This window comes from Nicotiana tabacum, chromosome 6, assembly GCF_000715075.1.
Source record: "Nicotiana tabacum cultivar K326 chromosome 6, ASM71507v2, whole genome shotgun sequence".
In the NCBI taxonomy this organism is placed as follows: Eukaryota; Viridiplantae; Streptophyta; class Magnoliopsida; order Solanales; family Solanaceae; genus Nicotiana; species Nicotiana tabacum.
Genome location: NC_134085.1, coordinates 207228645 through 207246667, shown reverse-complemented (window position 1 = coordinate 207246667; position 18023 = coordinate 207228645). Strand labels below are relative to the sequence as shown.

The window sequence follows — 18023 nt, the reverse complement described above, 5'->3', positions numbered from 1 at the left end:
TCTAACCCTTGTTGTATCAAAACACACATAGTTTGTAGGTTGGCTTGAGCTTCCAGCTGCATCAGGTTGGCTAGCACCTTGTGAGCTTTGGCTACCTTGCTGTGAAGGCATCCAATTTTTAGCCTACATAACATTGAGCAACATATTACATAACAGTGATGGAAACAGATTACTAGATTCATATGAACAACAGGAAACATGTGATGGCAACGGAAAATATTTGACAAGAAACATTTACCTTACAATATCTTTTGTTATGTCCTAGTTGATGGCATTTGGAACATGTCATTTTCACTCCACACTTGGACAACTTTCCATATTTCTTTTTTGGTTCATCTTTGCCTTTTCTTCTGTTCCTCTGAGGTCTTCCAGGCATGAGTTTAGGTTTGGGAGGCTCTATCTTAGGATTGTTGGTTTCAGGTCACATCTTCATATTTGTCATATGCTGGATGAAATACTTGTATGCTTTTAAGAAGGTATCCCTCTTATACCAATGCTTCACTGCCTGTTCAGGTTCTTCGTTTATGTGATAGTATGCAAGAACAACATGTTGACATGGAATACCCCTCAACTGCCAAGCTCTACAAGTGCAAACCTTAACAGTCAGATTAACTACATGCTTATGCAATCCTTCTCCAATCTCAAATCCAACATCAGCATTCCAAAGAACGGTACATTTTCTAGCAAGCTCTTTGCTATCCTCTAACAATAGCCTTGCCATAGGTAATATATCAGATATCCAAGTATCAACAAATTTCAACACCAGGAATAGCTCTTTGTACTTCTCCTTTTTGCTGGTATATCAACACCAGGAATAGCTTCAGGATCTAACTCTTCTGTGCTATCTTCACTATCAGCCTCTGAACTATCAATAAACTACTCATCACCACCTAATTTACCTACATATCTTGAAGTCTTTTTTCTTCCAATATCCTCAAATCCTCTGTCAATGACTGCTTCTCCTAATGGTATCTCATTTGTTGCAATTGGTTTTTTCCTCTGCTTACCCTGCCTCTTGCTCCTCCTTTCAGCCCTTAGAGATCTCAATTCATCATCAACATCTTAATCATCTTCTTCAGGAAGAACATCTTCTTCTAATTCACTACTCTCAACATCTGATTGCACTCCATCTTCATTAACATTATGGTCTGGTGGTTGATCTCCATCAGCAGCATTTACAGTTGGTTCAAAAGAATTGTGAGTTGGTTCAACATCATTCAAAGTTGGTTCAATAGGAGGCTCAATAGGTGGTTCAACAACATTGTGAGTTGGTTCAGTAGGCAGCTCAATAGGTTCTTCAGTATTTGTATCACTCCTAGGTGTTGTCCTAGCTTTAAATTGGTCATTACCACCCCCACCTACTTCTGCCCCACATAAAAGACCAATATTTTCTTCGACTACTTCAGGCTGACTCACCCTATGACGCAAATAAACATCCAAAATATCACCATGTTTTAAATCTTTCACAAATTCATATAACTGAAAATCAGAAAATACTTTGATAAAATCACCATCTTTTTCCTTTTGACAATAAAACCCTTCGACAACTGCATACCCAAGGTCTTTAGCATAAGCAGACAACTCGACAACACTAAAATGGTCTTTATCGATAGCAACAGCAAAAACATCTAATTCCCCTTTGTATATTGGGACATGTTGCTCGATAAATGTACCCCCGTGGTGAAAGCGAGTTAAAATATAGTCATCCTCCATAATATTCCCTTACATAAGACGACAAGGGACCAACACAAAGGAAAACCCCCCCAAAAAAACTAGCTTTATCAATAACTTACAAATAAAAAGCCCTAGCTGTAGCAATAGAAAATAAGGAGAGATTGGACCTTGAAGCGTTGTAAATACGATGAGAAATCAGTGGAAATACTAGATTCCAACACCATTGACCAAAAGAAGAAGAAGCTTAACCGTGGTAGGACCTTTCTTCGGTTTCATCAATGGTAAAAGGAACAATGGTAATATGTTTAGATCGTTTATTTAGGGCAAGTTATTTGTATTTTAGTGGAAATAACACTATATAACTGAGGTGGACAAAAAAAATGATGTGACACGATTTATAATGGTTACTTTTGTCACGTAGACGGAGATTGCAGAACACGCGCTTGGTTAATTAATAAGCCAGCAAAAAACGTGTCTAATTGGTATGAGAATTGCCTAAAAAACATGTCTAATTGGAAAGAGGCCTAGTTTAAGTGTCTAAGTGAAAGATCGTGCCAACTTTAGGTGTCTCCGTATGTATTACGCCTTTTTTTTATATGGAGTAACTATAAATTTTTGTGTAATATCTATTAAAATTATACAAAATAGCAAGTATTAATCCATAACTTTAAAAATATAATAAGTTCAATGTTAAGAACCTTAAAATTTTTAATCCAGAAAATTTAAATTCTAGATTTGTCTGTGCATATATATTAAGTAACATAACTACCCAAATTTAAGTTATTTAAAAGATGCAGTTTTATAAACTATATAAATAAAAGTGATAGAAGCGTCAAACTATAATGGATTAAACATACGAGACAGATAAAGAAGATGTTTAACCTTTTCTTTTGATTTCATCTCTTTGAACTAAAATATAAGTAAAATAGGTTCTTATTTTTTCCTTTTTAATTAACTAGACTAGGTATAGATTAATTCGCATTTTCCCCGCTTTTATTTTTTTCTTCCTTTTTTTGACGTAGAAATTTCTCTGATCTAGTGGGCTAGTGGCTTTGCCATCTTATTATACAAGGGAATTGCCTATGGGCTATGTGTGAATAGTTACAAATACAAAACAAAACGGACCAATTCAATTATACATGCTAAAAATAAAGATTTCTTGAAATTTCAATTTCGACCATATGCACTAAATTTAAAGGATTAGTAGGTACAGTCAAACCTCTCTATAACAACCTCGTTTGTTCCGAATATTTTTGGATGTTATAGCGAAGTGTTGTTATAGAGAATATATATTATAATATAACATGAAATTTGATTCCAATTTTTTTTAGCTTTTATAGTGAAGTGTTGTTATATAGGGGTGCTGTTATAGAGAGATCTACTCATGAAATGTGGTATTTTCTCTAAAAAAAAATTGTTTCGCAGGACAAGTGGACAAGTCTTACATTGAATCATATATCAAATAAATAAGGTGGAAAATTAGGTCCTTTTTTTAATAAGGTAAATATAATCATATCATACCCATATTTTTTTCTCCTCTTCATACAAAAAATAAATAAATGAATATTGTACACTTTTATCTCCATCATAAATATTTGATCGGATGCACATTATAAATTTCCCCGGATTGCGACGTTAGATTATAACCACTTTCTTCAGAAAAATCTTCGGTGAGTAGTTGTCTACGTCGTTGCGGCAACTGTGGAGTATAAATTATTGAGATAACATTAGTCTTAAAATAAATTTATTTGAAGAAAAATAAGAATAAGGGCGTGTAATAACAACGGCATGGGCATGCATGTATCGGTAAAATAATGCATATGACATAAACAAAAATATTCTTTGGTCAAACAAAGACCTACCCCCTTCATTTCCTAGCTCTCGCCCTTTTTCTTTTTTCTTTTTCAACAGAATGCGGCTTCTTCCCACCATTATATAACTAAAGTTGAAGGCCGAAGGAACGACCACTTCTGTATTCTGCTTGGAACAAGAAAAATCCCCAATCTTTTATTTGTTTATTAAAATTAGTACGCCAAGAAAGAAAGAAAGAAAGACAGAAAGACTCGGTCTTCTTTCTTCTCTTGGTCTGAAACTCCAAAATAGAATACCAATTATTAATCTTTTGTCATCTTTTTCCTTCTCGCGTTCATATATACTGGAATATACATCTTTTTTTCAACCTATCTTCTTTCATTTTCAAGAATTCGGGTTCCATAAATAGTAGGTTCACTACTTTTATTTCAACCTCCTTAAAGTTTATTCATTCATATTTTTTCTCAAAGAAAAAACTATAGAAATGCAAAATTCGGAAAATCATCATCCGCACCACCAGCACCACCATTCGGACACAGAGATAATTGGAAATGATAGAGCGTCGTACAGTGGTCCGTTAAGCGGACCGTTAAACAAACGAGGCGGCAAAAAGAGTGCGAGATTTAACATTCCTGAATCTACCGACATCGGAACCAGTGTCGGAACCGGCGGCAAGTCCAATGATGATGCGTACGTTGAAATCACTCTCGATGTCCGCGAAGATTCCGTCGCTGTCCACAGTGTCAAAACTGCCGGCGGTGATGACGTGGAAGATCCCGAGCTGGCTTTATTGGCTAAAGGCTTAGAGAAGAAGTCCACTTTAGGATCTTCACTTGTTCGAAATGCTTCGTCTAGAATTCGGCAAGTGTCACAAGAGCTCAGGCGTTTGGCTTCCTTAAATAAACGCCCAATTCCTACTGGAAGGTTCGACAGGAATAAATCAGCTGCTGCTCATGCTCTTAAAGGTCTCAAGTTTATTAGTAAGACCGACGGCGGCGCTGGTTGGGCCGCCGTCGAGAAGCGGTTCGATGAGATTACTGCTTCTACTACTGGTTTGCTTCCTCGTGCCAAATTTGGAGAATGTATAGGTAAATTTAAATGAATTTTAGTCACAACTAATAATTATTTCGTGCTGAATACTTTGTCTTATCTTATAGTTTTGATTTCTTCAGCTTGTTAAACTGAAAAATGAAAATCTAAATTTTCCAATGTTAGGTATGAATAAGGAGTCTAAGGAATTTGCTGTTGAGCTATATGATGCGCTAGCTCGGAGGAGAAACATTACAACTGATTCCATTAACAAAGCACAGCTCAAAGAGTTCTGGGACCAAGTGGCTGACCAAAGTTTTGATTCTCGCCTTCAAACATTTTTTGACATGTAAGGATTAATTACAGTTCTATACATTTTATCGGTAAATTAATTAAGCATCTCAGATTCAATTTTTGAGATCTGAATTGTGTGATGAATTTAATTAATGCAGGGTTGATAAAGATGCTGATGGTAGAATTACAGAAGAAGAAGTCAGAGAGGTGCCTTTTAAATTCTGATTTATTGCTATTAAATTGTACTCCATCTACTAGATTTTATCTTGATTCTAATTTATATAAAAAACACGGAATGGCATTGACAAAATCAGTTCTATATTATTTTCCCCTTAAAATTTGTTTGCATTTGCAGATTATAGGCCTTAGCGCGTCGGCCAACAGGCTGTCAACAATCCAGAAACAAGCTGATGAATACGCAGCAATGATCATGGAAGAGTTGGATCCTAACAACCTCGGATACATTATGGTAATTTACTAATTTAGTGAAATTAATTAAACTGAAGGGGACAGTGGCGAAGCCCGAAATTTCATTTAGGGTGTTCAAACTTTGAAAAAAGTAAAAAAATTCCAGATAAAGGGTGTTCAATATATGTTACTCCTATATACCATTAAAATCTAATATTTTACCTATATATATATGGTAAAAGTTGCACCCGTATGACCAGGAGGTCATGGGATCGAGCCATGGTAACAGGCTCTTACAAAAATACAGTTTAAGGTTGCCTATGATAGACCTTATGGTTCGACCCTTCCGCGGACAGCTTAGTACACTAGGCTGCCACTTATAGTTCTAACTTAAAATAACTGTTAATTAATGCTATGAAATTCAACAGATTGAGAACTTGGAAATGCTTTTACTGCAAGCACCAAATCAATCAGTGCAAAGAGGAGGCGAAAGTCGGAACTTGAGTCAAATGCTAAGTCAAAAACTAAAGCATACACAAGAGAGAAATCCAATAGTAAGATGGTACAAGAGTTTCATGTACTTTTTGCTGGATAATTGGCAAAGAGTTTGGGTATTGTTACTGTGGATTGGAATTATGGCTGGTCTATTTACATGGAAATATATACAGTATAAAGAAAAAGCTGCATATAAAGTCATGGGTCCCTGTGTGTGTTTTGCCAAAGGTGCTGCTGAAACACTCAAGCTCAACATGGCAATTATTTTATTTCCGGTTTGCAGAAACACGATCACATGGCTTCGAAATAAGACCAGATTAGGTGCTGCTGTTCCTTTTGATGATAACCTTAATTTTCACAAAGTAAGTTGATTATTCCTTTATTTTTCCGAAATTTTAGCAGTTTTTTTTTCTAGGGATTGTTACACAAATAGTCGGCCAGATTCCAATTTACTTTTTCTAGTCTATATACATAGATTATACACAGTTATAAATATATTATATATTTGCTAGCTATTTTCAATTTAAGAGATTTTGTGGGTGGCTATTTGTGTTAGTTCTTCTTTCTTATATAACCAAAGAACATTGCATAGAACTGTTACGTCTCAGGTCAACTCCAAGGTATTGCCTCTTGAGCTTTAACTTAGAAGGCGCCTTGCCAGTTGAATTCTTGAGCCTAATTTTCTTCTTCCATTCTTATTTGGAAGTTACCTAATATATAAGCTTTACATTGGCGATCCATCGGCTGTTTACACAACTAATCGGATTCGTTTTTCCCCATTTATTTAGGTGATAGCAGTGGCAATTGCTCTTGGGGTTGGAATACACGGACTATCTCACTTGACATGTGATTTTCCTCGGCTTTTAAATGCTAGTGAAGAAGAATATGAACCAATGAAGTACTATTTTGGAGATCAGCCAGAAAGCTATTGGTGGTTTATAAAAGGAGTAGAAGGGGTAACTGGAATTATAATGGTGGTTTTAATGGCAATAGCATTTACTCTAGCAACCCCATGGTTTAGAAGGAATAGAGTTAGTTTGCCAAAACCATTTCACAAACTCACTGGATTTAATGCCTTTTGGTACTCTCACCATCTCTTTGTTATTGTCTACACTCTGTTCATTGTGCATGGTGAAAAGCTATACATTACCAAAGATTGGTACAAGAGAACGGTTAGTAAATATATTCAAATCTATAGCATTATAATTTTTCTTTTCATTTAAGTTTCTTTGTTGAAAAGTTGCTGAAATTTGGACTAAATTTTGATAATGTGCAGACATGGATGTACTTAACTATCCCAATCATACTCTATGCTAGTGAAAGGTTGATTAGGGCATTCAGGTCAAGCATTAAAGCTGTTAAGATTTTGAAGGTAAGTCGCATTCGACAAATTGTCGTGCCCGTAATGATTTCAATGGGAATTTGCATTTTAGTCCTTTAGTTATTGACAATATTTAATTTTAGTCCTTGTTATATTTGCCTAAGCATATTTAATGTAAAATGAATCTCTAGAATGAGAACTACAGCTAAACCATTTAACTACACATGCATTATACATGCTCAGTGAAATATTACGAGGACCAAAATTAAAAATTACCAATAATCTAGGGACTAAAAGTGCAATTATCCATATAGTCATGAATGTAAAATTGAATTGATGGGTGTGTGGAAAATGTAGGTGGCAGTATATCCAGGAAATGTGTTGGCACTTCACATGTCAAAACCACAGGGCTACAAATACAAAAGTGGGCAATACATGTTTGTCAACTGTGCTGCAGTTTCTCCATTTGAGTGGTAGGTGAAGCTTTTTAAATTAAATAGATATTACCCATTATTATTAAGTCACAAGGGTCACTGTTAATTACTACGTCTCTCTACGCTGTATTTGCTGACTTTAATTACATTATTATCGATTTCAGGCATCCATTTTCAATTACTTCGGCCCCAGGAGATGACTATCTCAGTGTCCATATTCGAACTCTTGGTGATTGGACCAGACAACTTAAAACTGTTTTCTCCGAGGTAATTTGTAGTAGTTTATTTATTCATTATACTAAAAATAAATATTTGAGTTCAATTTGGAAAATCTCGTGATAATTTATCATTTTACCCTCCTTATTAAGTACCCTTTCAATTTGGAAAATGTCCATATCATTTGGTTGTTTTTACCTATTAAGTAATTCACTTTTTAGCATTAATTAATAATATAATTAATCATATTAACCTTAATTTATTCATTGAAAATACAACAAAATACTTCAGACTCTTTACTCCAAGGTAACTTTGGAAAAAAAAAGTTAATTCTTTCTTGATATTTGAAAAATTAAAATATTGTGGATTACAAAGAAAAAAAAATTAAAAAATTACTTAAAGTGGACCAGAGGGTGTACCACTTATTTCGAATTTATTTTCCAATATATAGTAAATATGGTGATATAAATGATTTATTATTTCTTTTAAGGGGGTGTCAAATCAATAATAGACCTATAAACTTGGACGGAGGGAGCATAATTGCTTATAACCAACCTCAATACTTGAGATTTTCTGAATTTTGTAGTAACAATCTAGCTAGCTCTATACCTAGGCGATGATGTCCTCATTATATGCAACATTGTTTTGGGGATATGCATCAAAATAGTAGTGTGTGATATTCCACTTTGGATGACAGCTTTAAAAGCCGCCCCTTATACTTTTGCTTTTGTCGTTTTTATCCAAAAGTACATGTTAATTTCATTGTGTTAATGTTATCATTGATCTTAATGAATTAATTATAGTATATTTGGTCTTTGGTAGGTTTGCCAGCCACCACCTAATGGAAAAAGTGGACTCCTCAGAGCTGACTACTTGCAAGGAGAGAATAATCCTAAGTAAGTCTATTTCCATTCTATAATCACGTCAAAATGCAGAATTAATTTTTTTTTTAAAAACCCCACCTTAATATCCGGGAGATACTATTTTAATACTACCAACTTTTTCAATAATTTAATAATTTATTACTGCGAATGTAATTGCAATTTTCCATTATTTAAAAACTTATGATGGTCGTGATTTGTAATGGATACTAGGTCACAATCTGGACTGGTTGGTACATATAACAAACTTATGATCTTTTTTTATCCTAACGAATCTGTACAAGATTTGGATGGACCATACCTTAAACTACTGCAGGCTTGTTGTTTTGTAAAATTATTGGGATGGGAACAAGGACGGATAAAACAAATAGTATCAACTATTGGTTGATATTTATGGAAATGGAATCTTTACTGGCAAGATATTATAGAGTGAATGGACTTGATATATATCTACTAGCAACGTAAATAATTTTTGTAGCAATTTTACATGCTATAGCAGGTTACTTGTAACTATATTTTAAGTAATTTAATAGTGTAAAAATTCATAGACAGTGTTCGCTAAGAGGTTAAACTTTTAAGTAAATTTTTTTTTCTTTTTTTCGAAATCAGTGTTTGACCATGAATATTTTAAATCCAACTTGAAGTTGAATTTTGGAAATTTTAGGAATTCAAAAACACGAAAAAGCTATTTTTTCACTCCAAAGTCACTTACAAAAATTCAAGAACAACCCCAACTTGTATTTATGTCCAAACAACTGCAATTTTCCAAATACTATTTTCAACATGATTTTTTTTCCCCTCGAAATTTTACTATTCTTATGTCCAAACGCCTAGTAATTATAGAGCATGGCTAATGGAAAATTTCCAATGTGTGATGATTGCAGTTTCCCAAGGGTGTTAATAGATGGACCATATGGAGCACCAGCACAAGACTACAAGAAATATGAGGTGGTTTTGTTGGTAGGTCTTGGAATTGGAGCTACACCAATGATCAGTATTGTTAAAGACATTGTCAACAACATGAAGGCAATGGACGAAGAAGAAAATTCCTTGGAAGATGGACACAATAATAATATGGCACCAAATTCTAGCCCCAATATTGCAAAAAATAAGGGTAATAAATCAGGTTCAGCAAGTGGAGGAAATAATTTCAATACAAGGAGAGCATATTTCTATTGGGTTACTAGAGAACAAGGTTCATTTGATTGGTTCAAAGGTATAATGAATGAAGCTGCTGAAATGGACCATAAGGGAGTAATTGAAATGCATAATTATTGTACTAGTGTTTATGAAGAAGGTGATGCTCGTTCTGCTCTTATTACTATGCTTCAGTCTCTTCACCATGCCAAAAATGGTGTTGACATTGTCTCTGGCACCAGAGTTAAGTCACATTTTGCTAAACCTAATTGGCGTAATGTCTACAAACGCATTGCTCTCAACCACCCTGAGGCTAAAGTTGGTAAGTTTTTTATCTTTTTCTTTTGATCTCAATTTTTTATGCTTTGTTTTCTATGAGAGCTTTGGCGTAACTTGGAAAAGTTATCTCCATATGACCGGGAGGTCACGGGTTCGAGCCGTGGAAATATCCTCTTGTAGAAATGCAGGGTAAAACTGTATACAATAGACCGTTGTGGTCTGGTCTTTCTCCGTATTCCGTGTATAGCGGGAGCTTAGTTCCCTTAAAAGCAGCTTAGTGCAAATTTCATAACGAATTTCTTTCAAATTTAGCCGTTAGTGATCCATGAGCTGTTATGCTTATTGAGATAGATATATCTCCCACAAAAATATCAACTTCTACGTGTTAAAAAAACCTTTAGACTTTTGGTATCTAAGTCGTTATTAAAGTTGAAAAGCATGTTCAATTGATCTAGTATTTCATTGTGAAAGCAATTGGCACTTAGGTCACTTTCAAGTTCCTGTCAAGACATCAATTGTCGATGGCTAATTACTCGTTTTTTCCCTTTTTTGACAATTTGCAGGGGTCTTCTATTGTGGGGCACCAGCACTGACCAAAGAACTAAGACAACACGCCTTGGATTTTTCACACAAGACATCTACCAAGTTTGATTTCCATAAAGAAAATTTTTGAGCAAAGAATAGACCATTAAGCAGAGCATTAAAATTTCATCAAAACAGCTAAGGACACAGGTTGTTTTATAGAAGTCTACCAACTCTCCCTATTGTGTACAGATAATGTTGCACTTCAAGTTGATATATAGTTGTGGTTGTGATGCTAGTATATTACAAAATAATAAGATTATTTTTATTTGTAGTATATAGATACCAAAGGAATTAAGAATGTTCGTCTTCCATAAATTGAGAGGTAAATAGTAAGGCAGGCAGAAGATAGTGGAGTTGAACCTGTTTTCATGGGTGCCACCCACCACTAAAATTGGATTTTCTATTATACTTGGATAGAGGAAGGTGGCTGTCATCATTTTTGTTTTTATTTTTTTAATTTTTTGTACTCTTTTACGTGGTGGAATAGAAAGCCAACGAGCCACCACCTTAGTAATTATTGACCATGATATGTAGTACTATGTTTAATTTAATAGTTTCTAGTAATAATTGTTACTAGGCCTTATTGTATAAAAGAGCTAAATAATTTGGAGATCATAAGTGGATGCTATAGAACTATTGTTTATAGTGGATGACACTGTAAACATGTAAAATTTATTGGATTTGAATCCAATAAATAACTTGGATTATATTTTAAATGTACTAGTCCAAGTAAATATATGGGCTAATATAATTGGATTAATTATATGTCAATCACGCTTTCTCTCCCTCAAAACAATGCTCTGAACACGAAAGTGTGCAGTTCCGCCCCCTTCTCCCATGCTGAGTCACAGGCAGCGCCTCGAAAGCAGCACAGACACACTTCCCTATACTTCTCCTAAGTGACATCAAAATACTCTTTCAGCCGATTCGAAAGCAGCAATAGATGAGATTGAATCAGACATTTGCTGGGAATTCCGGATCGAAGAAGAGGCAGATCAAAATATGGTGCGGAAAAACCCAAATCGATATGAATGGAAGATGCCTCTGGAACTCGTTTTTCTCGGTAAGGATAGGTACGAAGTCACTCGACTTAAAGGAGAGGGAACAACCACAACGTTACACACCAAAACTATACGGAGCCTAAGTTCAATATATATGGATTAAATAAATAAGTCTTAATCCATTGGGCTAGCCCATTTAATTGGGCTAAAGTGATGAGCCCACTTCATTAAGCCCAAGATGTCATCTTCCTAGAGGCCCAGTTTGGTGCCACGTGTCAAATGACGTGGCGCGCCAAGTCAAGCGGAAGAGCCAATAGGACCATGCCACGTGTCAAAATGACAAGGCATGTCCAGTCACGCTAAAAGGCTAATGAAATCGCGCCACGTGTGCTAGTGACATGTTCTGGCCAATCAAATGCAGCCATGTCATACTTCAATTTGATTGGTCGGAAAGAGTTTGTTCTTATCACAACTCTTCCCTTCCACAACTATAAATAGGGTTCTTCATAACTCAGAAAAGACACCAGAAGTTGCAACAAGAAGCAAGAAAGAGCTCGTGGATCAAACGCTGCAAATTCCTCCACAAGTTTTAAGCTTCAAGTTCAAGTTCAAGAAATCAAGTGCAAGTTCAAGAACGAAGAACAAATCAAGGTCAAGTTCAAGCAATCAAGCTCAAACTCAAGAACAAGATCATCGTTCGTAGCAACAAACATAGATTCAAGATCAAGCTCAAAGGCCCTTGATTTATTTACTATTGAAAAGAAGAATCAGAGGATTCATAGAGATTGTACACTCAAATATTCAAAATAAAATACTATTATTGTTGCGATATTTTCGGTCTTGATTTTATTTTTTCGACGCAAAATTATTGTCTACAGACACAATGTTATTATCATTAGTGCCAAAAGAAAAAAGAAAAAAGAAATAAAAAACATTGATAGTATTAAATTTTCGTTTTACTTACGGATGTCTTCACCTACGAAGAAGATACACTTTTCCAAGGCTTTACCCTCAAAGTCCTTAAAAATTCAAAGGTTGAAATTGAAAACAAAGGTTTATTCCAACTTATCAAGTGTCTATAGCAAGCACATATTTCATATTATCCCCTTATATCTCATTTTTAGTCCAATGAACCAAATATTTACTTATAAAAATATATCTACTAAATAATTCAATCACTATTTAGTCCACATATTATATTTTTTTTTTTTGGTAATTAAAATTTTCATTACCAGGGAAAATATTTCTATACAAAACAAATAACCCCTAAGAGTTTGCGAAACAACAAACCTTTCGTAAGAACAAAACCAAAAATCACTACTGTCCCGAGATCTACAGCCACCTAAACTGCTCCTGGTTGGAGAAGAAGGAATCAAAGCTATGGATAGTAATTCATTCTCCTCAGGCACCCTGCCACTTTTACTTTACAGCTACCTCTACCATGGATCTCCTGGGCAACCAACTTCACTAGTTGGTCTTCTGTTCTTTTGCTATTTTAAAATATCTTGTTGTTGCTCTCTTGCCAGATGAAGTAAGTGCAGCATGCCACGCTGATTCTATATACTTCTGCTTCCGCCCCTTTCCCTGTAGCATGCTTTTCAGCCCAAACCTACTCTCCAGGCCATCTGTCAGCTTTCGTATCTATCCTCTACCAATGTAACAATCTTTCCCAAATTGCAACAGAGTATTTGCAATGAAAGAACATGTGAGCTATGGTTTCATTCTCAATATCACACAAAAAACATACAATATCTTTGGTGATGCCCCACTTGGCCAGTCTATCTCTTGTAAGCAATTTTCCATGAGCCACCAATCTCTAAGTTAAAGATTTATTTTGGGCAGCCTAAATTGTTGCAAATTAGTCCACGTATTATAATCCCAAGATAACTTGATCCCAACCAAACGATCCCCAAGAGTACAAAACTAGGATCCTCCTACACTAATATTTAGACTTTGAAGCTAAACATTTTTTGACGTTCTACCTGAATTCCTGCTAATATCTAATGCAAAATTAAGAAGTACAGGTTCTTGCCAATGGTTCTCTACGGCTAACTAGTGGCTGTTCTCAATCTGTTTGCCATTCAAATTGATATTTATGAAAATTATAAGGCTATTGTGAATCAATCAGTTGCTGGCTCCATACAATGGCCTTACCGTTGGTATTGCCTTGCCCAAAGGGGATTAGAGGCTTCTTTGCCGAAGAGCATGGCCCACGAGGTACAGTGCCAGGCACTATGGGGGAAGCTGCTTTGGTACCTCCAGCCTATCAAGAATTTGTGTTGTTCTATCATCAAAATTTCCAGTACTTCGACTGCATTTAGAGCCAAGTTATAGCATGGGAAGAACACTTGATGTGCAGTCTCCTGAATGACAAAATTAGGAAGCATTTGCTATGCAGGCCAGTTAAGATTGATCTAATCCCATGAGAAAAGTACGATGCCATATACTAAAGAGGGAAACAACAACTTCTAAAAACAATCATGACACGCATAGATAAAAGTTCCATTCCTTCAATTTTCTTTCATCCCAATTCTTTACCTAAAGAAACTATCCAAGAAAAGCAAACACGCAAATCAATGCCTAAAGTGACTGATAACCACATCATCAATTAGCAACTGACAGCCATTAGTCACTTAACATATGATGTACTAACGGAAAGAGCAAAGTGCTGTGCATAATGTCAAGCCACATTAAACAGTGCATAATGTCAAGCCACATTAAACAGTGCATAACTGGTTTTCCTGTATGATGCTACTTGACCATCCTTGGGAGAACATTAAACAGAAGGACAAACATCAACTAAATACTCATTTAACGTTGATTATCTCCTCTGAACCCTCTTTGTTCTGGAGGGGCATAATGTTGATTATCTCCTCTGAAGCCTCTTTCCTCTGGAGGTGCATAACCTCTCTGGTCTCTTTGAGGAGAATAATTTCCTTGCTCTCCTTGATTGTAATTAACCTGATATTGAGGTCTTGAATCTTGTCTGCCACCCTGGGAATTATCCCATCCACCTGGGCTGTTACCTAGAGGTGTTTGATGCCTAGGATCCCCAGCTCCTTGAGGCCCATAATTCTGTTGAGGTGAAAAGCTTTGCTGAGGGCCATGATTCCATTGAGAAGGAACATTCTGAGGTGCACTGTAACTCTGCTGAGGCAGTGGATTTTGTGGCCGCCCATAGTTTTGCTGTGGAGGACTCTGTGGTGCGCTGTAAATCTGTTGAGGTGGCGGAGGATACTGTTGCGAACCATAGTTCTGCTGGGGTGGAGGATATCTTGGTTGGCCATAGTTCTGTTGGGGAGGAGGACCTTGTGCTGCACCATAGTTCTGCTGGGGCGGAGGACCTTGTGCTGCACCATAGTTCTGCTGGGCTGGTGCACCTTGCGGTGGCCCAAAGTTCTGCTGAGGTGGACTCTGCGGTGGGCCATAATTGCCTTGTTGAAACTGTGGGCCTCTTCGAGGCCTGTTAGTAGGCCGTGATGGTCTTTGAAACTGTGGAGGAGGAGGTCTCTCGATTATTTCCCCATTGATATATTTGTCACCTGATTTTAATAGCACGACAGAAGCAAACCCACAAGGGAAACCACAATAAAATTCAAGATAATACTTATAAAGCATAATCATGATTTTGAAATGCTAATAAAAAATAACATTCAAACCTCCATATTCCTTGTTTACTGGATCAATATAGGAATCAGGGAGTACAAACACAACACCTGGCAGGCCTGATTGCAGACAGAAGCTCTATATTAAAACCAAAAATAAATTTATCGTTGCTCAGAAGGAAAGATACAACATCATATACACTCACCTTCAAACTTCTTTGACGTTTCCTCTGAACACAAGACCTGAAAACCATTGTAAGTTGTTGTGCTCAAGGCATATATCTTTTTCTTAGCCTCTTCCACACTGCATTATTTAAACAATACGAAGCCAAAAAGCAACAAAGTCTTAGGTCAATGATAGGAAGTTCCACCTGATTCGATATCACATTCAACCAAATATTTACTTAAAGGCAATTAAGTTGGAAAAAACAAGAGATAATTTATTCTATTAATAGGTGTCACAAATCACACCAATTAGTGATATACAAGAGAACAAAACATCTTCCAAACACAATAATGCTAAGACTACTATGCAGGCAATAATAGGAACAATCAAAAGACTGCAGCAGAATCAATTATATACCAACTAACTTAGAGCTATCTGATAGGACCCTTATCCATGGTAAGTTGATAACTCAAAGCTTCCAAGTTCCAGTATAGATTGCATTCAATATATGTTTTCGGGTAATACTTCTTCGGCTTTCTTATTGACTGCATATTAACAACTGACATCATAACCAACACCAACAAAGTATCAGAGGGAAGTGATCATCATTATTAATTCAAATACATATCTTTCTACTTTGAAGCCAACTTGAGCTATCTAAACAGCAAGCTCGGCTCACCAAAGATCTTATAACTACATCATTCAATAATTAAAGCTCTTCAATGAATATATTAATATCCGGCAGAAATTAAAAGTGTTCAGCCAGAAGATATGACAACAATCTTATTTAACTCAATAGCTTTCAAGCTTATCGAATCATCTTGTACCTACAACATCAAATAATTGCACCTACTTAACGGATATATATCAAGCCTGTAAATACAGAGCCTAAAATTAAATTTGACCAAACAGAAGCCACAACTTCCGAAAATAGTAACATATAAAATACACAATAATAGAAATTTGCTGACCTTCCAAAGACTTTAGCAGCAGTCTGCACATAAGTCTCAATCATCTCTTCCCTGGTGAGTTGAGTATCTTTAGGAAAATCGATTGTAATAAGCCAATGTTCATAATCACATCCTTCGAAGAGGATCGTATCCGGACCAATTTCTTCATCAGCGGGGTTCCGGTTCCGGTCAAACCTTGAGGACTGTGAAATTGTAGATGACCTAAATAGCCTCGACGATTGGTACGGAAATGGAAGAAGCTTAGTAGACGAATTGTTTTGGGAGAGTGACGGAGGAATTGAAGAAAGAGGATTTGGTTGATGGAATGTTTGAGTGAAAATGGAAGAGGAAAGAGAGAGAGCTCGCCGGAGACGGAGAGCGTACAGCGCCATCGAAGTGAGGGGTAGGTTCTGAACTTGGGTTTAGGGTTTTAGAAATTGAAATAAAAATGGAGAAGTGAGAAAAGCTTAGGATGTCAATTGGGAATTTTGAGACCCGGTACTGAAATTCGAGTTATTTCCATTTCGAACCCCTAATGTAATGCATCAGTTACTAAGCTGTGGACAGCCGATGAAGGACTAATAGTTTTAAGAGCTTTTATGAAGGCTCTTTAAGATCAATAATGAGTAATAAATGAAGAACAATTAATGAAATACAATAAATATTAGCAATAAATGTAAGTAATAGAATCAAGGGAGAATGTGTTTGAGTTAGAGAGCAGAGAATGTTCTTGTTCTTATATTGAATATTGTATCTTGTGTCATCCCTCTATAAATGACAAGAGTCCCCTTTATATATGAGGGGAATCCCAACATAGTACAAATGCATTTATTACAAAGATATATGGCTGGTACAACCATTTATGCCATGGTACGAGCTTGTGCTAGGCTAATAGACTGGGTCAGCCTTAATCACGTGCCTTGGAAACTTCCCGCTTTTCCATCATAACTGCCGATTTGTATTGCCCCGCGGTCGAACGTTGAGAACCCTTCGGGGTTGAACCTCGACCCTTGCCTCGAGCCTTTAGAGACGTGTTTGTGAAGCGCCACAATGACCATGAAATCAGACCCTCTGATTTTTACAGTATACACTATTATGTATAATCAAAATTAGACTTTTCGAAACCGTCCCAATCATGTCGGTTTCTCTTCGGTATTGATATGGTTCGATTAATTTCCAGCATTTTTTTAAATGTCACGTAAAAGTCACAAGTATAAGTAGCATACAATAACATATATATTTTTATAGGATTTAATAAAACTCTTTAGACATTTTTACAGTTTAAAGGGTGATGAATTAAAAAAATATGAAAGATGACCAGAGTATAAATCCATCAACTATTCTACAGCAACGTAAAAGAAATTAAAAAAAATACAAAGAAAATATAAATTACACGAGTGGAAAGATATTAACCAGGTTGAGACTCGAGAACAAATTTTATAGTAGCTTAAATATTCAAAAAAGTAAATCTAAAACATACAAAGGAAACTATATTCGATACATTGTAGTTTGCTACTCATAACCGCTATAATACCTTGTTCTTTGCTAGTGAATACGCCGGAAATAATTTAATTTTAATAGGAGTAGCATAATAGGTTTGGGAACTAGAATTTTGAGTTTATTTACTTTTGTCTTGTAACTATTTTCATAATTCCAAGGACCACGAAAAAATGTAATGCTTTATTATTTTTTAACTTAATATATAATTTTTTCACATGTAAATTTATTCGGTATGG

The 18023-nt window shown here is 35.8% G+C and overlaps 2 protein-coding genes across 2 annotated transcripts; one reads left to right on the top strand and one right to left on the bottom strand.

Annotated features, from left to right (window-relative positions):
- The first annotated feature begins 3878 nt into the window (after positions 1-3878).
- On the top strand, positions 3879-10795 carry LOC107823725 (respiratory burst oxidase homolog protein C-like). Its single transcript, NM_001326123.1, is given in 12 exon segments — positions 3879-4574; positions 4702-4864; positions 4968-5016; positions 5165-5278; positions 5646-6074; positions 6501-6884; positions 6989-7084; positions 7391-7506; positions 7632-7734; positions 8506-8579; positions 9449-10023; positions 10544-10795. Coding segments are annotated over 12 exon segments (2817 nt in total). The 5' UTR covers positions 3879-3970; the 3' UTR covers positions 10654-10795.
- Positions 10796-14211: 3416 nt separating this feature from the next.
- LOC107823726 (multiple organellar RNA editing factor 1, mitochondrial) lies at positions 14212-16848 on the bottom strand. The gene is made up of 4 exons (XM_016650415.2): positions 16309-16848; positions 15378-15475; positions 15226-15291; positions 14212-15108 (listed from the first exon to the last, which is right to left on the bottom strand). Exons 1-4 carry the CDS (start codon positions 16677-16679, stop codon positions 14378-14380), a joined length of 1266 nt encoding a protein of 421 aa, XP_016505901.1. The 5' UTR covers positions 16680-16848; the 3' UTR covers positions 14212-14377.
- Positions 16849-18023: the final 1175 nt, after the last annotated feature.